The sequence below is a fragment of the Rhinoderma darwinii genome, unplaced genomic scaffold, assembly GCF_050947455.1.
Source record: "Rhinoderma darwinii isolate aRhiDar2 unplaced genomic scaffold, aRhiDar2.hap1 Scaffold_125, whole genome shotgun sequence".
Lineage (NCBI taxonomy): Eukaryota > Metazoa > Chordata > Amphibia > Anura > Rhinodermatidae > Rhinoderma > Rhinoderma darwinii.
In genome coordinates, this window is record NW_027461957.1 from 61,938 (window position 1) to 85,000 (window position 23,063).

A 23,063-nucleotide genomic window follows, 5' to 3' on the forward strand; every position below is an offset into this window, starting at 1 on the left:
CAACAGGTATGCAGGGGGTGCCGCGGGCGTTGCTAGGGGGGTGCCGCGGGCGTTGTTAGGGGGGTGCCGCGGGCGTTGCTAGGGGCGGGGCGCGAGCGTTGCGAGTGGGGACCCGTGAGCGCTGTGGTGGGCGGGGGCAAAAGTCCGAGGGGGGAGCGACGGCAGCCGGGCGGGCCCCTTTTCTTCATCCATGTGGCCGGGCCCCTGACGGGAGTACCAGTAATACCCCCCTGATGGCGGCCCTGCACAGCCGTGAAGAGGAAGGAGAATTTCTCCTCTCTTCGGCTTGTACCCACTGGCGCCCCCCTTACAGCATGGCGCCCGGCGCCCTGTGCGACCGCACGTGTCGCACATAGCTAAGGCCGGCCATGATGGCATCGGAATAAGACCCGTTAGTGACTGACGTAGAAACACGATGGGCCGGTCACTAACGGGTTAAGGGGTTAAAATCTGCACTTAACCGTCATTGCTATTTGTTTTGGGACTGGCTTCCCTAAATATTGCACTACTTCTGCTATGGTTATGGGACTGTTACTTACCATTAGATTTTATTATTTACTTCCTATTACTTCTCTGTTTTGGGAGGCTACCTCCTACCATTGTTCATATATCTCTGTAACAATTTCTACAGTTTGACTTTATTGTATTGCACTGCGTGCAAACTTTTGCAGTTTTGTGAAAATGTTTTATCTGCTCTGTTTAATTTCTAATAAAAAATTTTGATAACGAAAAAAAAAGATATTATATTACGGTCTGTAGCCTTTTGGGGGGAATATATTAACCTTTCTACAACGGTTTACTAGCGTAGAAAATTCACAAAAGTCAAAATTTTGGGGGGCAAAAAATGGGCGGGGCTTAGCAGAAATGGCCAACAATTTTACTATAATTTACGCCAGTAACTGATGTAAATTATAGCAGAAATCTATATGTATAGTGCGGCCCAGATTTATCTCTGAGGGGCGTAACAAGGCAAAGGTCCGTGCCAGACCCATACCTCCCCCCCAATCAGACTGTTTGCACCCCCCAATCAGACAATAAAATACATTTTAAAAATGTATTTACCTCACCACTCCGATTCTCCCTCCTGGATTCCCTCAGGCTCTTACAGCAGGCCGCAGCACGTAGAAAGTACTGATGACAGGCCGCGTTGCAGCTAAAAGATGCAACACATTTATTAAGAGTCGTTTGCCTGTTAATAAATGTGTTGCATCTTACTCCAGCAAACTGTTTAATACGACTGGTGTATGAAACGCCAGTATTAAAGGTGTTTTCCACGTTATGACAATTAATGACCTATCCACTGGATAGGTCATCAGTATATGATGAGTGCGTGCCCGACACCCGGACCTCGCACCGATCCGCCACTCCAGCTGCCTCCCGGCACCGAACAACACTGCCGGAAGCAGATGGCTCAGGTCAAAGAATAGAGGCCGAGCTGCAGTTCTGCCGAACGGCCGCTATGCAGTAGTCGGAGCCATCTGCTTCCGGCAATATTGTCCAGTGTCCGGAGGCAGCTGGACTGGCGTATCGGTGCGGTGTCTGGGTGTAGTAACGATTGTTTGCCCCCCCCCCATACATTACCGACGATTGCTCTTTGCATCACGATGTATCGTCAATCGGCGCTTGTTTTCATGGTCAGTATCGGCCCGTCTAAAAGGACCTTTACTTCCTCAGACACCACACTCCAGTCTACAGACACCACCATAACTAGGCATTGGAACCAACTCTCCCACCTTAGCGGGTAAAGATTAACCATCTAAAAGGTTCACTATATACACATAAGGGCTAAAGGTGAAAACACAGAGGTGCTCACCATATATCCAGCGTATAACTGTGTCCTCCAAATCTTAGGAGTGCACGGAGCAGGAGTTGTTCTACATTCCTGTTTATATCCCAGACACGTTCATACCATTTTAGACAATGAATCGACATATCGCAAACTTGTGGTGAAACCAAGCACCGCATTTAAAGTATCTTTAAAAAATCTGCTAGAAGAAGGAATTGGATCAGGAGTATTAGCCAAGAAACAGGCAGAATACTTACTGATATAATTCCCTATTGTTCCCATATTCCATGGGATGCCAAAAATCCATAACTTTGCATGGTCTTGAAACTTGGGTTATCTGTGACGTAGTTGGCTAGTACTCCTGCAAACAGGCCTGCCATCAGGGTAGTACCGCTGGTACTACTGTCAGGGGCCTGGCCACAAAAGTAAAATAAAGTGGGCAGCCGCCGCTCATCAAGGTTATGATTAGCGTTAATTGGTTTGTAGAAAGGAATGGGATCCATGCAGGGGCCAGCTCCGCAACTTGGTGAGTGACTGTTTTAAAGCAGTAGATTCAGTTTAATAATTTTTTTCATGTTGCCCCTCTGCTCCCACCTTCCCACCTGTCTCTCTCCCCTTCCCCTCCCCAGACCCCAGTCAAGCGTCATATTCACTCTGGCCCAACTCCCGCCTCGGCCACTTTCCGTTCTCTTAGCCTACTCCTCCGCCTACATCCTGTATAATAGCTAAAGAAAATTACCCTATGAGGTTTAGAGTCAGTTAGTTATATGTCAACATTTTGATCTAAGGTTTGCACACCATGACAGTCGGTAGTCATGTAGACTGGACACTTCCATGATTTGAATACGCTGGTACTACTGTCAGGGGCCTGGCCACAAAAGTAATTTAAAGTGGGCAGCCGCCGCTCATCAAGGTTATGATCAGTGGTAATTGGTTTGTAGAAAGGAATGGGACCCATGCAGGGGCCAGAAGCAGCGGCCAGCTCTGCAACTTGGTGAGTGACTCTGTTTTAATGCAGTAGATTCAGTTTAATTATTTTTTTATGTTGCCCCTTCTCTCCCACCTTCCCACAGGTCTCTCTCCCCTTTCCACCGGCCTCTGTCCCCTTCCAACCGGTCTCTCTCCCCTTCCCCTCCCCAGACCCCGGTCAAGCGTCAAATCCACTCTGGCACAACTCCCGCCTCGGCCACCTTCCGTTCTCTTAGCCTACTCCTCCGCCCGCTCACAGAGTCCCTGGCACTTTGCGTCCTGCTCCCATCCCACGACTTTCCGTTGCGAACTCCCCAAATACCCTAATAATGGGGGACCCAGATGTATTTCCTCAAATGGAATTCCACTGACTGTATGAGGCCCAGAAATTTCTGATGGCGGGCCTGCCTGCATACCACATATTCCAGCAATCAAGGCAATGGAATTCCATTTGAGGAAATACACCAGGTATTCCAAATGTCTACAAGAATTTATTTTAATATCAGTGGAGTATCTGCGCTCACATAATTACTTGTGCCTTGATAGTTTTATTTTATTGCAGACAGAAGACGCCCTGATGAGGTAAAAATTCTCCCTCTCCATGGACAATTTGTTTATGACATGGTGGGAGAAAAATTTTTCAGCCAATAATCCCTTTTACGAGTGGATTGTGTGGGATGGACGCTACAGCAACGATCTTTTTTTGTTTAGGGGTCGTGATGTGGCGTCTGTACCACCATTTATGGAATACAATAATACCAATACATTTAATTTACAATGTTACAGGCTCGGCATCCATGGATTCTGTTACCTTCTTCGAGATTACGTTACAGGGGAATTGTAATACAGAAAAGGAATCATTTTGTGAACCCTCTTCGGGCACTACCATCCTTAATGCTAGGAGCTGTCCCCCAGCTCACACCATATAGGCAATACCTACAGGGGACCTTATAAGAAGTAGGGTAGCCTGCTCAAATGACAAGACATTTCACAACCAATGCATAAATATTGACCGTAGATTACATCTTACAGGATATTAACAATGGATGTTAAGAAGGGCATCAAAACAAAGGACACAAGAATCCATCTTGTTTAATAATAAATACTGAAGCACGAGAGATCAATTACCGGTTTCTTCAACGGCATAGAGCCAAAAGTTTGGAGAAATATCAAAAAATTATTCAGATAAAATGAACCCATGTTAAATCCGGATCCAGTCCTGACACAAATTGTGGGTAAAGGCTGCCCTTGGGTCACCTAGAGGATGAGATCTCTTAGTTACATGTTGTCACAAGTCTTTTCTACAGTGTCGCTAACAACAAAACGTGACTTTCCCCCAAAAAAAAATATTTTTTAAAAAGTACTTATGATATCTATGAGTTTATACAAATTGTACTAAGCATCATGTAATTTATGCCATTAAATGCAAACAATGTGATTGCGTGTATGTACGGATGTAGCCATCTTTATCTTGACTCGGATAACTTGCTGAAGCGTGATATCACACAACAAAAGTCGTTAAAAAGTCATTGAAAAAACACTGCCACTGTGTATTTAAAGAGGCTCTGTCACCACATTATAAGTGGCCTATCTTCTACATAATGAGATCGGCGCTGTATTGTAGATTACATCAGTGTTTTTTAATTAGAAAAACGATAATTTTTGACGGAGTTATGACCTATTTCAGCTTTATGCTAATGAGTTTCTCAATGAACAACTGGGCGTGTTTTACTATATGACCAAGTGGGCGTTGTAAAGAGGAGTGTATGATGCCAGAGGCAGGTCTTAATAGGAGCACAAAGATGGTGGACCTGGGGGCATTTGTTAGGCCCCCAGGCAGCCATAGTAACCATCGCCACTCTGTGATTGCATTGCGGGGGGCGCGATGAGCTGCTAGAGGGGGTCGCCCCCTCTTTCTAACTATTTAAATGCCGCGGTCGTTACTGTGAGTACGGAGCGGGTTTACTCCGTGAGCCTGTTCCATACTTCCCCTACCCGGCTATGACATATGGATACGTGAAATATCGGGAAGGGGTTAAAGATGATTTCTTCCCAATGAGGATAAAACTTATGCCATCTGGTCAATTCCTGTTGTATTTTTTTGTATTAGGAGGGATAATTCAATTTGTATAGCGTGTCTGAAGTATGGCACACTTAATCCCCAAATATTTTATCGAATGTTGTGCCTGGGGAATATTTGTATGTATATATATATATATAAAACGTGTATCGGTGCAATTAGTGCAACTTTGTAATTATATTTTTATTCAAAGATATTTTAACTTTTTGATACACAGCTACTTTGTATCCTGTATACAGAGCAGCTGTATCTAGCACTGAAACCTGTATCCGTCAGGACAGCGGGACTGACGGGTTCAGTGACAGCGGGTCCTGCGTGTCTCTGGAAAAAAAAACAGCAATTTCAACATTGATTTTCACGTTTATAATTTACGCAGTTCACTATGCGGTGTAAATAACATGTTAGCTTTATTCTATGGGTCAGTACGATTGCGACGATACCAAATATGTATAGATTTTTGTTATTATGATCGCAGCAATACCATATATTTGTATTTTGTTTTTATACTCCTAGTAAATAAAACCAATTTTTATGAAAAAATGTAATTACATTTTTACTGTAATCTATTTTTGAATGAATTTTTTTCGTCTCGCTAGGGGACTTTACAATGCGGTCTTCTGATCGCATTATTGCCTGTCAGTGTAAAACTGACAGACAATCTATTAGTCCCTATTCACACAGCAGGGTTCTCCGGCCATGTGAAGGACGTTCTTTATAATGGCCGTCACACAGATGCAGTAAAAACAATTCACCCCAAATGGGGCTATTCTCACAGCCGACGCTCTGGCCGGGGATTCCACTCCAGGAGAAGTCCCTGATGTCAGAGCTGGGACCCGCATCTATCAGACATTTATGGCGTATCCTGTGGATACGCCATAAATGTCTGTCATCACACAACCCCTTTAGCAATGTTATTGACTAAGCAACATATCCAATATAAAGAACTTGTGGCCTCTTGGAAGTCATCAGTCAAAGGTAAGGTTACAGTTTGGTAATCCCATACAAGAATGTTCTTTTTAGAAAACGACAGTGCCAATAAGGTAACTAATGGATTGATACTCATTGTAAGGAACTAATACATTGTAAATTTAGGGGATGGAAGTTACATTTATTGTAAGTCGTTTCATTGGGATTTTTTTTTGTTTTACATTTTCTATTTTCTATTGTTGCTTATATAGCACTAAGGTGAGAGATTGGAAAAAAGAAGGACCAATATAAGGCGCTGCTATACCAAACTAAATTTTTATTTTGAGTAGGTTATTGATAGGCTACGCGTTTCGACGCAGAACATGCGTCTTCATCAGGCCATGAACATACAAAAGAAACATCACATATATATACAAGTAGATAATAAAATATCAACCAAATCACAAAGAGGAAACAGGGAGGGGACACGGGGAACTCCTACAAAGAGAAACGGACGAAATCCCGCTAAAAAAACAACCAAATTTGATTAATACAATGTATGTGAATTTGATAAAAAGGCATATGTGATAAATGAATTTAAAATAAATGTAAAATATGGGACAATTGTATAGAAAAACAAAAGATACTACTAAACGATCCATTTCAGTTGGTGTTTGAAGTGTGAGCCGTTTTAAAAACACAACATCGCTAAACTAATGCGGTCAAATCGTACTGATATAGTAATTTAAAATAACCCATAAGGGTAAAATCGGGAGTAGAAATAATAATGGATCCACTATTTATTCTTTAGTAAAGAAAAAAATCTAATTGACAATCAGATAGAAAAAACGGCAAAACGGGCGAATGATATGAAAAACGCTATAAATTTTATAAATGAACCAAATATTGTTCAATCAATTAAAATCGAAAATTACATTCAATAATTTAGTCAGACTATTCTGAATAAAAAAATCAAGAATTCATTCATAAAGAAGCAAGATACAAGTAAAACGCCAGGACGGCTAAACAAGTGGCGTCTTTATAGTCAAGGCAACAATAATTTTATAAAAATAGATACCTGGAAAATATGTTAAATTGATAGAACAATTTGTACTATAACAATAATTATTAATTTTGTACTGTAATGAGAAACAAATCAATTGTCAGACTAAGCCTATATAAACCAATGTATTGATAAATAAATAATCACAAACACATGGAAGATGCGAAGGACGGCGAAACCCTTCAAATTATGAAAAAACTGTTAGGGTCAGTATTGATAAAAAATTAGAAACAATAAATAAAGAAATATTAGTAACTATACCTCATGATGATTAATTCTGAACCGAGTCTAAAAACACAATATAAAAATGACCCAAATGTATCAGAAATTGAATGACATCTATGGCACTTGAATGCCATAATTTCAGATTAATATTAAATTATATTATATTACTGGAGATTAATTTACCCAAAGTAATGCAGATAGAACTACATTACCGTAGACCAAAGGAAACAACTGTGAAGTAGATAATTTGATTATATCAAATTATCTACTTCACAGTTGTTTCCTTTGGTCTACGGTAATGTAGTTCTATCTGCATTACTTTGGGTAAATTAATTTCAATCTCTCACTTTAGTGCTATATAAGCAACAATAGAAAATAGAAAATGTAAAACAAAAAAAAATCCCAATGAAACTACTTACAATAAATGTAACTTCCATCCCCTAAATTTACAATGTATTCAGGGGCGTAGCTAGAGGCTCATGGGCCCCGATGCAAGAATTCTTACTGGGCCCCCCCCCCCCCCGCAAACTTCTCATGGCCGACGGTCTGCAGCTTTCAGCTGCATCGCTGGGTCTTCTAAGTGACCCAACAATGCAGCACTAGCAGCCGGGGCGTCACTAAGGCTGGGTTCACACACCCTATTTACGGACGTAATTCGGGCGTTTTAGCATTGAATTACGTCCGAAAATGCGGCTCAAAAGCGTTGGCAAACATCTGCCCATTCATTTGAATGGGTCTTACGATGTTCTGTGCCGACGGTCATTTTTTTTTACGCGCCGCTGTCAAAAGGCGGCGCGTAAAAAAGACGCCCGCGTCAAAGAAGTGCCTGTCACTTCTTCAGACGTAAATGGAGCCGTTTTCCATGGACTCCATAGAAAAACAGCTCCAATTACGTCCGTAATGTACGCAGCGAAAGACGCCTGCACATGCCATTACGGTTGAAATTACGGTGCTGTTTTCTCCTGAACATACCTCAGGGCTTAAAATGTCAGGGGAAATAGCCCCAATACATATGTGTCCGCCCCAAAAAAAAAAGTGTGTATATATGAGACAGCATAGCATATCTATAGCACTACGACCCTATAAACTATGGATAGGATTAGATACAGTGGTTCAGCAGACAGTATCACACATGATAGGATTAGATACAGTGGCTCAGAAGGCAGTATCACACATGATAGGATTAGATACAGTGGTCCAGCAGACAGTATCACACATGATAGGATTAGATACAGTGGCCCAGCAGACAGTACCACACATGATAGGATTAGATACAGTGGCTGAGCAGACAGTATCACACATGATAGGATTAGATACAGTGGCTCAGCAGACAGTATCACACAAGATACGATTAGATACAGGGCCCAGCAGACAGTATCACACATGATTGGATTAGATACACAGCTCAGCAGACAGTATCACACATGATTGGATTAGATACACAGCTCAGCAGGCAGTATCACACATTATAGGATTAGATACAGGACTCAGCTCGCTGACATTGCGGCTCCAGCGCTGGACCCAGGACAGGTAAGAATAATAATTTTGCTTCTTTATGTGTTACTGATTATTTTTGTGTGTTTGTGTTTTTTTTACAGGTTCGGTTCTTGGACTTCGGATTCGAGGACTTCAATGACGGCGTTTTTTTATTCTCAATAAAATGGTTAATGAGGGTTGTGTTTTTTTATTTCAATAAAATATTTTTTCTATGTGCTTGTATCTTTTTAAACGTTATTATCACCGCCTTAGTAATGGCCGCCGGCTGATTGACAACCTCCATTACTAAGGCGAGGCTTAATGTTAGCAGGTGCAGAGGCTACACTAACCCCCATTATTACCCCGGTACCCACCACCACCAGGAGTACTGGGAAGAGCCGGGTACGAACCAGTACCCGACCATCTGTAGTGACGGGCAGGCACCGGGGTGGCCGCAGGCTGGGGGAGGCCAAAAACAGTGGCCCTTCCCACCCTTGTAATGCTGCCTGCTGCTGCTGGTTATGAAAATTGGGGGGGACCCCACATCGTTCTTTACAATTATTTTTTTTTTTTTTAAATGACGTGGGGTCCCCCCCATTTTTCATAACCAGCCAGATACAATAAAGCAGCAGCAGCCTAGCATCACCAGGGTGGGAAGGGCCACTGTTTTTGGCCTTTCCCCTCCTGATAATACCAGCCTGCGGCCACCCCAGTGGCCGACCATCACTACAGATGGTCAGGTACTGGATCGTACCCGGCTCTTCCCAGCACCCCTGGTGGCGGTGGGTACCGGGGTAATAAAGGGGGTTAGTGTTCACCTCTGCATCGGCTAACACTAAGCCCCGCCTTAGCAATGGATGCTGTCAATCAGCCGGCGGCCATTACTAAGGCGGTAGTAATAAAGTTTAAAAAAAAAACACAAAGACATAGAAAAAATATTTTATTGAAATTAAAAAAAAACCCCGAACAAACCTCATTAACCATTTTATTGATAATAAAAAAAAAAGCTGTCATCGAAGTAGTCCTGGAATCCGCCGTAGTCCAACGACCGAACCTGTAAGAAAACACACAAAAAATGATTAGTAACACGTGTGTTAGGCTTAGATACAGGGCCCATGTGTGATACTGTCTGTGGGACCCTGTATCTAAGCCTACCACAACGTAGGCTTAGATACAGGGTCCAGCAGACAGTAATCTTATACAGTATAAGATTACTTTTGTGCTGGGGCCCTGTATCTAAACCTACAGTGTGGTAGGCTTATATACAGGGCCCATCAGACAGGATCACACATGGGCCATGTATCTAAGCCTACCATGTGATTGGCTTAGATACAGGGCCCACCAGACAGGATCACGCATGGGCCATGTATCTAAGCCTACCATGTGATTGGCTTAGATACAGGGCCCAGCAGACAGGATCACACATGGGCCATGTATCTAAGCCTACCATGTGATTGGCTTAGATACAGGGCCCAGCAGACAGGATCACACAATCTGTGATCCTGTCTCATGGGCCCCCTAAGCCTTCTACATCGTAGGCTTAGGGGTTGTACAGTCCCTAAACATTGATTGCCTATCCACAGGATAGGCCATCAATAGCTGATGTGTCTCCCGGGACCGGCCAATCAGCTGTTTTGAAGGGGCCGCAGCACTCGTACGAGAACTGCTTCCCCTTCATTTCACTACTCGCTCACACTGTGAATCGCCGACACGGATTCACAGTGTGACCGGAATGAAGTGACAGGAATGAAGGGGAGCAGCTCTCGTACGAGTGCTGCGGCCCCTTCAAAACAGCTGATTGGCCGGTCCCGGGAGTCGGACCCCGCCAGTCAGGGCTAACCTTACCTTCCTCTTCGGCCGCGGCGGGAGTTCTGTCGTCTCGATGCTGTGCGTGGCACATAGCGCTGTGACGTCATGCGCTGCGCACAGCGCCTGACGTCAGGACCTCGGCTGCGATCCGGAACCAGGAAGGTAAGTAAAGTATGTTACTATAGTAACAGGGGCCCGCGGCCCAAGTTACTATAGTAACTTTTTATTGATGTGGTGCGGGGGGCCGTGGGCCCCCCTGGCTTCAGGGCCCGGTCGCAATTGCGACCGCTGCGACCCCTATAGCTACGCCAGTGAATGTATTAGTTCCTTACAATGAGTATCAATCCATTAGTTACCTTATTGGCACTGTCGTTTTCTAAAAAGAACATTCTTGTATGGGATTACCAAACTGTAACCTTACCTTTGACTGATGACTTCCAAGAGGCCACAAGTTCTTTATATTGTATATGTTGCTTAGTCAATAACATTGCTAAAGGGGTTGTGTGATGACAGACATTTATGGCATATCCACAGGATACGCCATAAATGTCTGATAGATGCGGGTCCCAGCTCTGACATCATGAGGTATAGTTACTAATATTTCTTTATTTATTGTTTCTAATTTTTTATCAATACTGACCCTAATAGTTTTTTCATAATTTGAAGGGTTTGGCCGTCCTTCGCATCTTCCATGTGTTTGTGATTATTTATTTATTTATTAACCCCTTCCCCCTGCTTGCATTCTGGGCCCTAATGACCAAGCTATTTTTTAAATTTTTCCATTGTCACATTCGAAGAGCTGTAACTTTTTTATTTTTGCGTCGGCATAGCTGTATAAGGTCTTGTTTTTTGCGGGACGACTTGCAGTTTTTATTGGTACCATTTGAGAGTAGATGCGATTTTTTGATCACTTTTTATCACATTTTTTTAAAGTCAGGATTAACAGAAAACAGCAATTTTTTCCATTGTTTTTTATTTTATTTTTTACAGCGTTCACCGTGCGGGTTAAATAACGTAACAGCTTTATAGTCGGGGTCGTTACGGACGCGGCGATACCAAATATGTGTAACTTGGGGAAAAAGTGGGTTTTTAATTTTTTATTTTTCACTTTTTTTTTAAATTAACTTTATTTAACTTTTTTACTAGTCCCACTAGGGGACTTCACTATCCTCCGATCGCTATTATAATACACTGCAATACTTTTGTATTGCAGTGTATGGGTATGTGCACACACACTAATTACGTCCGTAATTGACGGACGTATTTCGGCCGCAAGTACCGGACCGAACACAGTGCAGGGAGCCGGGCTCCTAGTATCATACTTATGATAGTATCATACTTATGATACTTACGGGACAGTTGTCCTGCAGAGAGGCAGCGACTCCTAGCGTCGTACATAACTATGATGCTAGGAGCCCGGCTCCCTGCACTGTGTTCGGTCCGGTACTTGCGGCCGAAATATGTCCGTCAATTACGGACGTAATTAGTGTGTGTGCACATACCCTATTACTGCCTATCCGTTTAAAACGGACAGGCATTTGCTAGGTCATGCCGGCGGCATAATCTAGCAGGCATTCGCTCCAGGCAGACCTGGGGGCCTTTATTAGACCCCCGGCTGCCATAGAAGACACAGACACTCGGCGATTTTATCGCCGGGTGTCGGTGGGAGAGAGAGGGAGCTCCCTCCCTCTCTCCAAAACCATTCAGATGCGGTGCACGCTATTGTGCACCGCATCTGAAGGGTTAAACGGGTGAGATCGATACTAATATCGATCTCACCCGGCAGAGCAGGGACGCCCCCAGCCCTCAGCTGCCTCTGGCAGCTGAGAGCAGGGAGATTTGACGGCTCCCTGCTCTGTTTACTTTATTCTACAGCAGCGCCGTACAATGGCGGCGCTGTAGAATAAAGCCCATTAATGACCGCCGTGAAAAGGCTTATCGGCGGTCATTAAGGGGTTAATACATTGGTTTATATAGGCTTAGTCTGACAATTGATTTGTTTTTCATTACAGTACAAATTTATAATTAGTGTTATACTATAGATGTTCTATCAATTTAACATATTTTCCAGGTATCTATTATAAAACTACTGTTGCCTTGACTATAAAGACGCCACTTGTTTAGCCGTCCTGGCGTTTTACTTGAATGAATTCTTGATTTTTTTATTCAGAATAGTCTGACTAAATTATTGAATGTCATTTTCGTTTTTAATTGATTGAACAATATTTGGTTCATTTATAAAATTTATAGCGTTTTTTATATCATTCTCCCGTTTTGCCGGTTTTTTTCTATCTGATTTTTAATTAGATTTTTTTCTTTACTAAAGAATAAATAGTGGATCCATTATTATCTATACTCCCGATTTTACCCTTATGGGTTATTTTAAATTACTATATCAGTACGATTTGACCGCATGAGTTTAGCGATGTTGTGTTTTTAAAACGGCTCACACTTCAAACACCAACTGAAATGGATCGTTTAGTAGTATCTTTTGTTTTTCTATACAATTGTCCCATATTTTAAATTTATTTTAAATTCATTTATCACATATGCCTTTTTATCAAATTCACATACATTGTATTAATCAAATTTGGTTGTTTTTTTAGCGGGATTTCGTCCGTTTCTCTTTGTAGGAGTTCCCAGTGTCCCCTCCCTGTTTCCTCTTTGTGATTGGTTGATATTTTATTATCTACTTGTATATATATATGTGATGTCTCTTTTGTATGTTCATGGCCTAATGAAGACGCATGTTCTGCGTCGAAACGCGTAGCCTATCAATAACCTACTCAAAATAAAAACTTAGTTTGGTATAGCAGCGCCTTATATTGGTCCTTCTTTTTTCCAATCTCTCACCTTATCATTAACGGTGAATCTCCGTTCACCGGCTTTTGGACCTTGGCAGCAGCTACACCTCGCATCTGGCTGTACACACCCTGGGTGTGTCTTCTCCACACGTATCCTCTCAGCGGCGTGCCTGCTGGAGATCGTTCTATACTGTTCAACAGCGTTGTGCCTGGTCAGCATAACCCGTCCAGGTGAGTGCATATTGCCTTACCATTGTTGTTTCCTATGACCAGGGCCGATTCTAGCTTTTCTGCTGCCTGAGGCGAAAATGGAAATGGCGCCCCCCCGCCCTCCACACAAAAAAAATAAATAAAAATAAATTGTAAGTAAGAAACAACTTGTAAAACGAAACAAAAAAATTAAAGCTGTGTGAACAAAAAAATACATTAGGGCCTGTTCACATCACCGTTCGCTTCCGTTCCGAGGTTCTGTCGGGTGAACCCCGCAACGGAAAGTGAAAGTGACAGCACAGCTTCCGTTTCAGTCACCATTGATCTCAATGTTGATGGAAACATCGCTAATGGCTTCCGTTCGTCACCATTCCGGCTGGTTTCCGGTTTTCCGACGGAATCAATAGCGGAGTCGACTACGGAACGGAACGGAATCGAACGGTGATGTGAACAGGCCCTTATTGAACATCATTGTTATAAACTGCAAGGTCTCATAATGCTACAGGCAATTGTGTAGTAAATATCCCTATATTGCCCCAGCTATAAATACTAGTAAAATGACCAGGGCAACGTGTATCCAAAATTCAAACACAAAAATGAAAGAACAATGTCAGTGTTCAAACTTGTGTCAGGGCTCCTTTAATGGCTCTTTACAGTCAGTATAGTAACACATGCGGCACTTTACAGTCAGTATAGTAACACATGTGGCACTTTACAGTCAGTATAGTAACACATGCGGCACTTTACAGTCAGTATAGTAACACATGAGGCACTTTACAGTCAGTATAGTAACGCACGCTGCACTTTACAGTCAGTATAGTAACACATGCGGCACTTTACAGTCAGTATAGTAACGCACACTGCACTTTACAGTCAGTATAGTAACACATGCGTCACTTTACAGTCAGTATAGTAACACATGCGGCACTTTACAGTCAGTATAGTAACACATGCGGCACTTTACAGTCAGAATAGTAACGCATGCTGCACTTTACAGTCAGTATAGTAACACATGCGGCACTTTATAGTCAGTATAGTAACGCACGCTGCTCTTTAGTCAGTATAGTAATGCACGCTGCACTTTACAGTCAGTATAGTAACCCATGCGGCATTTTACAGTCAGTATAGTAACACATGCGGCACTTTACAGTCAGTATAGTAACACATGCGTCACTTTACAGTCAGTATAGTAACACATGCGGCACTTTACAGTCAGTATAGTAACACATGCGGCACTTTACAGTCAGAATAGTAACGCATGCTGCACTTTACAGTCAGTATAGTAACACATGCGGCACTTTATAGTCAGTATAGTAACGCACGCTGCTCTTTAGTCAGTATAGTAATGCACGCTGCACTTTACAGTCAGTATAGTAACCCATGCGGCATTTTACAGTCAGTATAGTAACACATGCGGCACTTTACAGTCAGTATAGTAACACATGCAGCACTTTACAGTCAGTATAGGAACACATGCGGCACCTTACAGTCAGTATAGTAACACATGCTGCACTTTACAGTCAGTATAGTAACACATGTCAGTATAGTAACGCATGCTGCACTTTACAGTCAGTATAGTAACGCACGCTGCACTTTACAGTCAGTATAGTAACACACGCTGCACTTTACAGTCAGTATAGTAACGCATGCTGCACTTTACAGTCAGTATAGTAACACATGTGGCACTTTACAGTCAGTATAGTAACGCACGCTGCACTTTACAGTCAGTATAGTAACGCACGCTGCACTTTACAGTCAGTATAGTAACACATGCGGCACTTTACAGTCAGTATAGTAACGCACGCTGCACTTTACAGTCAGTATAGTAACGCATGCGGCACTTTACAGTCAGTATAGTAACGCATGCTGCACTTTACAGTCAGTATAGTAACACATGCTGCTCTTTACAGTCAGTATAGTAACACATGCTGCACTTTACAGTCAGTATAGTAACGCATGCGGCACTTTACAGTCAGTATAGTAACACATGCGTCACTTTACAGTCAGTATAGTAACGCACGCTGCACTTTACAGTCAGTATAGTAACACATGCGGCACTTTACAGTCAGTATAGTAACACATGCGTCACTTTACAGTCAGTATAGTAACGCACGCTGCACTTTACAGTCAGTATAGTAACGCATGCGGCACTTTACAGTCAGTATAGTAACGCATGCTGCACTTTACAGTCAGTATAGTAACACATGCTGCTCTTTACAGTCAGTATAGTAACACATGCTGCACTTTACAGTCAGTATAGTAACGCATGCGGCACTTTACAGTCAGTATAGTAACACATGCGTCACTTTACAGTCAGTATAGTAACGCACGCTGCACTTTACAGTCAGTATAGTAACACATGCGGCACTTTACAGTCAGTATAGTAACACATGCGGCACTTTACAGTCAGTATAGTAACACATGCTGCTCTTTACAGTCAGTATAGTAACACATGCTGCACTTTACAGTCAGTATAGTAACACATGCTGCTCTTTACAGTCAGTATAGTAACACATGCGGCACTTTACAGTCAGTATAGTAACGCACGCTGCACTTTACAGTCAGTATAGTAACACATGCTGCTCTTTACAGTCAGTATAGTAACACATGCTGCACTTTACAGTCAGTATAGTAACGCACGCTGCACTTTACAGTCAGTATAGTAACACATGCTGCTCTTTACAGTCAGTATAGTAACACATGCTGCACTTTACAGTCAGTATAGTAACACATGCTGCTCTTTACAGTCAGTATAGTAACACATGCGGCACTTTACAGTCAGTATAGTAACGCACGCTGCACTTTACAGTCAGTATAGTAACACATGCTGCACTTTACAGTCAGTATAGTAACACATGCGGCACTTTACAGTCAGTATAGTAACGCACGCTGCACTTTACAGTCAGTATAGTAACGCATGCTGCACTTTACAGTCAGTATAGTAACACATGCGGCACTTTACAGTCAGTATAGTAACGCACGCTGCACTTTACAGTCAGTATAGTAACACACGCTGCACTTTACAGTCAGTATAGTAACGCATGCTGCACTTTACAGTCAGTATAGTAACACACGCTGCACTTTACAGTCAGTATAGTAACGCACGCTGCACTTTACAGTCAGTATAGTAACACATGCGGCACTTTACAGTCAGTATAGTAACACACGCTGCACTTTACAGTCAGTATAGTAACACAGCGGGCACTTTACAGTCAGTATAGTAACACACGCTGCACTTTACAGTCAGTATAGTAACGCATGCTGCACTTTACAGTCAGTATAGTAACACACGCTGCACTTTACAGTCAGTATAGTAACGCACGCTGCACTTTACAGTCAGTATAGTAACACATGCGGCACTTTACAGTCAGTATAGTAACACATGCGGCACTTTACAGTCAGTATAGGAACACATGCGGCACTTTACAGTCAGGATAGTAACGCACGCTGCACTTTACAGTCAGTATAGTAACGCACGCTGCACTTTACAGTCAGTATAGTAACGCACGCTGCACTTTACAGTCAGTATAGTAACGCACGCTGCACTTTACAGTCAGTATAGTAACACACGCTGCACTTTACAGTCAGTATAGTAACACATGCGGCACTTTACAGTCAGTATAGTAACGCACGCTGCACTTTACAGTCAGTATAGTAACACATGCGGCACTTTACAGTCAGTATAGTAACACACGCTGCACTTTACAGTCAGTATAGTAACGCATGCTGCACTTTACAGTCAGTATAGTAACACACGCTGCACTTTACAGTCAGTATAGTAACATATGCGGCACTTTACAGTCAGTATAGTAACACATGCGGCACTTTACAGTCAGTATAGGAACACATGCGGCACTTTACAGTCAGGATAGTAACGCACGCTGCACTTTACAGTCAGTATAGTAACGCACGCTGCACTTTACAGTCAGTATAGTAACACATGCGGCACTTTACAGTCAGTATAGTAACACATGCGGCACTTTACAGTCAGTATAGTAACACATGCGGCACTTTACAGTCAGTATAGTAACACATGCGGCACTTTACAGTCAGTATAGTAACACATGCGGCACTTTACAGTCAGTATAGTAACGCACGCTGCACTTTACAGTCAGTATAGTAACACATGCGGCACTTTACAGTCAGTATAGGAACACATGCGGCACTTTACAGTCAGTATAGTAACACATGCGGCACTTTACAGTCAGTATAGTAACGCATGCTGCACTTGCTTTCTGTCCACGTCTATTGGATCTGTACTACCAATCCGTAATATTTGTAAACCGAAACTGCACAGACCAGACTAGGAATGAATGTGATCATCGAGCCAGTAATATCATCTGAAAACTATTCACTGCATGTTCAGGTCTTAAAGGGGTTGTCCCAAGATTAAATGTTATCCCCTCTACAGGATAGGAGATAACATGCTGATCAGTGGGGGTCCCTCGTACCCCTGAGTTAATGACGCTGCATACACCCTGTCGCTCCAGTTACTCAGGGGTACAAGGGACCACCGTTCCAGTTATCAGTGGGGGTCCCAGTGGTCAGACCCCCTCCGATCAGCATGTTATGTCCTGTCCTGTAGACAGGGGATAACATTTAATCTTGGAACAACCCCTTTAACTGCAAGGGGCAAAAATGTATATTTAGAAAAAAAGGCATATGGAACAGTAGCAAAGCAAAAAATAAACTGTGCACAACCTATAAATAAATATGTACCAGCAGTGTATATACCGCACAGATCAATATATAGCAGCAGTGTATATACCGCACAGATCAATATATAGCAGCAGTGTATATACCGCACAGATCCATATATATACCAGCAGTGTATATACCGCACAGATCCATATATAGCAGCAGTGAATATACCGCACAGATCCATATATAGCAGCAGTGTATATACCGCACAGATCCATATATAACAGCAGTGAATATACCGCACAGATCCATATATACCAGCAGTGTATATACCGCACAGATCCATATATACCAGCAGTGTATATACCGCACAGATCCATATATAGCAGCAGTGAATATACCGCACAGATCCATATATAGCAGCAGTGTATATACCGCTCTGATCCATATATAGCAGCAGTGTATATACCGCTCTGATCCATATATAGCAGCAGTGTATATACCGCACAGATCCATATATAGCAGCAGTGAATATACCGCACATATAAATATATAGCAGCAGTGAATATACCGCACAGATCCATATATAGCAGCAGTGAATATACCGCTCTGATCCATATATAGCAGCAGTGAATATACCGCACAGATCCATATATAGCAGCAGTGTATATACCGCACAGATCCATATATAGCAGCAGTGTATATACCGCTCTGATCCATATATAGCAGCAGTGAATATACCGCACATATAAATATGTACCAGCAGTGTATATACCGCACAGATCCATATATAGCAGCAGTGTATATACCACACAGATCCATATATAGCAGCAGTGTATATACCGCACAGATCCATATATAGCAGCAGTGTATATACCGCACAGATCCATATATAACAGCAGTGAATATACCGCACAGATCCATATATACCAGCAGTGTATATACCGCACAGATCCATATATAACAGCAGTGAATATACCGCACAGATCCATATATAACAGCAGTGAATATACCGCACAGATCCATATATACCAGCAGTGTATATACCGCACAGATCCATATATAACAGCAGTGAATATACCGCACAGATCCATATATACCAGCAGTGTATATACCGCACAGATCCATATATAGCAGCAGTGAATATACCACACAGATCCATATATAGCAGCAGTGTATATACCGCACAGATCCATATATAGCAGCAGTGAATATACCGCCCTGATCCATATATAGCAGCAGTGTATATACCGCACAGATCCATATATACCAGCAGTGTATATATAACGCACAGATCCATATATAACAGCAGTGAATATACCGCACAGATCCATATATAGCAGCAGTGTATATACCGCACAGATCCATATATAGCAGCAGTGAATATACCGCACATATAAATATGTACCAGCAGTATATATACCGCACATATAAATATGTACCAGCAGTGTATATACCGCACAGATCCATATATAGCAGCAGTGAATATACCGCACAGATCCATATATAGCAGCAGTGAATATACCGCACATATAAATATATACCAGTAGTGTATATACCGCTCTGATCCATATATAGCAGCAGTGTATATACCGCTCTGATCCATATATAGCAGCAGTGAATATACCGCACATATAAATATATACCAGCAGTGTATATACCGCACAGATCCATATATAGCAGCAGTGTATATACCGCACAGATCCATATATACCAGCAGTGAATATACCGCTCTGATCCATATATACCAGCAGTGAATATACCGCTCTGATCCATATATAGCAGCAGTGTATATACCGCACAGATCCATATATAGCAGCAGTGAATATACCGCACAGATCCATATATAGCAGCAGTGAATATACCGCTCTGATCCATATATAGCAGCAGTGTATATACCGCACAGATCCATATATAGCAGCAGTGTATATACCTCTCTGATCCATATATAGCAGCAGTGAATATACCGCACAGATCAATATATAGCAGCAGTGTATATACCGCACAGATCCATATATAACAGCAGTGTATATACCGCACAGATCAGTGGCGTAACTACTGCCGTAGCAGCAGTAGCGGCTGCTACGGGGCCCGCGGCATGAGGGGGCCCGTGTCGCCCGCCGGCACGGGCCCCCACCATGGCCGGAGGCTCCGCTAGCAGCCGCTATGGCTGCTACAGCGCGACACCACTGAACACTACGGCAGAGCAGGGAGGTATCTCCCCGCTCTGCCATTAACTGGTTCCCGACCGCTGGCTGTATTTTTACGGCCAGCGGTCAGGGTCCTTAAAACCCGAGCCATAGACTTTCTACGGCTCGGGTTTTAACTTGCTGCCCGCGCGATCGGGCAGCTGAATGTCGGGTCCCCGGCAGTCAGTCACTTCCGGGGACCCTGAGGAGAGGATAGAAGCAGCTTTCGCTGCTTCTGTCTTCTCCGATGTCTTCTTACACAGCGCTCAATGAACGCTGTGTATAGGAATAGAGACAGCAGCAGCGGCGCTGTCTCTATTCCTCCCGGTGATCATGTGACTGGTCACATGATCGCCGGGTGCCGTTAGTGGCAGGCTGCTGCTGGGTCTTACTAGACCCAGCACAGCCCTATTAGTGACAATCGTCACTGTGAGAGGGCTGATTTCCCCTGTAACTGGGGCTGCTGTGCAGCTCCAGTTACAGTGGAAAAACATGGTGTAAAAGAAAGAAAAAAAATATATAAAGTTCCCCAAAGGTCTTTTTTGACCTTTGGGGGACAGACCATAATAATAAAAAAAGAATAAAGTAAAGTGCAAAAAAAATTTAAATAATAAATACACATAAAATACCCACCCCCAAAAAAAACGTTCCCCCCCCCCCCGCCAATCATTGTTGTAACGCTAGCGCTGACCCAATTACCCTAATATAGACATGTAATATATTAAAATTTACGGTAGACAATGACGGTCACAAATAAAAGGTCTATTTTAGGGTAAAACTATGTTATTACCCAAAAAAAAATAGCTGAAATGTAAAAAAGCTTTTTTTTTTACTATTATTTTCAAAGTTTATGAATAAAAATTCTAAAATAGCAAAAAAGGTGTGTATAAAAACGATAATAAATTAAACCTGCATTGTCTACGGAAAAAACGTCGCAAAAATCACGTCGTTAGCCCAACAAATAAAAAAGTTATAGCCGTTTAACGAACACGTGCTAAAAATGGCTAAACGGTGTCTGGTCCTGAAGGCGCAAAATAGAGCAAAATACATGTATCCCCTCTCCACAGGACATGTATCCCCCCCCTCTCCACAGGATCTCCACGGGACATGTATCCCCTCTCCACAGGACATGTATCCCCTCTCCACAGGACACGTATCCCCCCCCTCTCCACAGGACATGTATCCCCCCCCCCCTCTCCACAGGACACGTATCCCCCCCCTCTCCACAGGACATGTATCCCCCCCCCCTCTCCACAGGACATGTATCCCCTCTCCACAGGATATCCACAGGACAGGGGATACATGTGTGATCGCTGGCAGCGATAGGGAGAACGGGGGACTGAAAGTCCCCTGAAGTTCTCCATCACAAACCTCGGACTTCCGGGGTCTGTGTCGGCAGCTCCGTAGAAATGAATGGAGCGCCAGTCGCGCATGTGTGACGAGCGCTCCTTTCATTTTTATTGAGCTGCGCAGACGCCGGAAGTCAGAGGTTAGTCATGGAGAACTTCAGGGGACTTTCAGTCCCCCGTTCTCCTTATCGCTGCCAGCGATCACACATGTATCCCCTGTCCTGTGGAGATCCTGTGGAGAGGGGATACATGTATCTTGTACGGCACACTGTAGGTCGCATTTTTTTGGGAGGGGGGACTCTGTATGGCGTTCCCTACAGGGGGGAAGCGCTGTATGGCGTTCCCTACAGGGGGGGGGGGTGACTGTATGGCGTTCCCTACAGGGGGGGAGCTGTATGGCGTTCCCTACAGGGGGGGGCTGTATGGCGTTCTCTACAGGGGGGGCTGTATGGCGTTCCCTACAGGGGGGGCTGTATGGTGTTCTCTACAGGGGGGGCTGTATGGTGTTCTCTGCAGGGGGGCTGTATGGCGTTATCTGCAGGGGGCTGTATGGCGCTATCTACAGAGGGGGGGCTGTATGGCATTATCTACAGGGGGGGGCTGTAAAAAAGGCACTATCTACAAGGGGGGGGGGGTTGTGTGACACCCAGGGGAGGGGGGGCCCCAGTCAAAAGTTTGCTATGGGGCCCAGTCTTTCCTAGTTACGCCCCTGGCACAGATCCATATATAGCAGCAGTGAATATACCGCACAGATCCATATATACCAGCAGTGTATATACCGCACAGATCCATATATAGCAGCAGTGAATATACCGCACAGATCCATATATAGCAGCAGTGTATATACCGCACAGATCCATATATACCAGCAGTGAATATACCGCTCTGATCCATATATAGCAGCAGTGTATATACCGCACAGATCCATATATAGCAGCAGTGAATATACCGCACAGATCCATATATAGCAGCAGTGTATATACCGCTCTGATCCATATATACCAGCAGTGTATATACCGCACAGATCCATATATAGCAGGAGTGAATATACCGCTCTGATCCATATATAGCAGCAGTGAATATACCGCACAGATCCATATATAGCAGCAGTGAATATACCGCGCATATAAATATATACCAGCAGTGAATATACCGCACAGATCCATATATAGCAGCAGTGTATATACCGCTCTGATCCATATATAGCAGCAGTGAATATACCGCAGATATAAGTATATACCAGTAGTGAATGTTATCAGCCACAGTCCGCCCTTCTCCTCCTCCTCTCATCCAATAACATGTGGAGGCTGAGGAGAGGTGCAGAGTTGCCATACTCACTCGTTAGACGCGCTCTCTGTATCGTGGTCCGCAGGGGCGTGCGCTTCTCCTCTGCAAGCTCTGTTGTGAACTTGTGATATTCTGCACACAGGGGCGGATATAGGATTGAAATCTAGGGCAGGGGTGGAAAAAACACAAACTGTGAACAGACCATATTTTCCCCCCTCCTCCCCCTAACACACCCCCCCCCCCTATTGAACTCTGTCACCTGTTAACGG

General features: G+C 43.4%; 1 protein-coding gene across 4 annotated transcripts in view; it reads right to left on the reverse strand.

The window, feature by feature from the left end:
- Nucleotides 1–23,063, reverse strand: part of LOC142699069 (protein phosphatase 1 regulatory subunit 36-like) — a 46,705-nt gene that overhangs the window by 20,341 nt on the left and 3,301 nt on the right. For 2 of the 4 annotated variants that reach the window (XM_075847982.1, XM_075847981.1), the window contains exon 2: nt 22,846–22,957. Coding sequence is in view for 2 of the 4 variants with exons in the window: in XM_075847980.1 (XP_075704095.1) it covers nt 3,884–3,955 (72 nt within the window). In the remaining 2 variants the exon portion in view is untranslated. Of the gene's footprint in view, nt 1–3,883; nt 4,016–22,845; nt 22,958–23,063 lie in introns of those variants that run through there. The other 2 variants (XM_075847980.1, XM_075847978.1) reach the window with 2 other exon arrangements.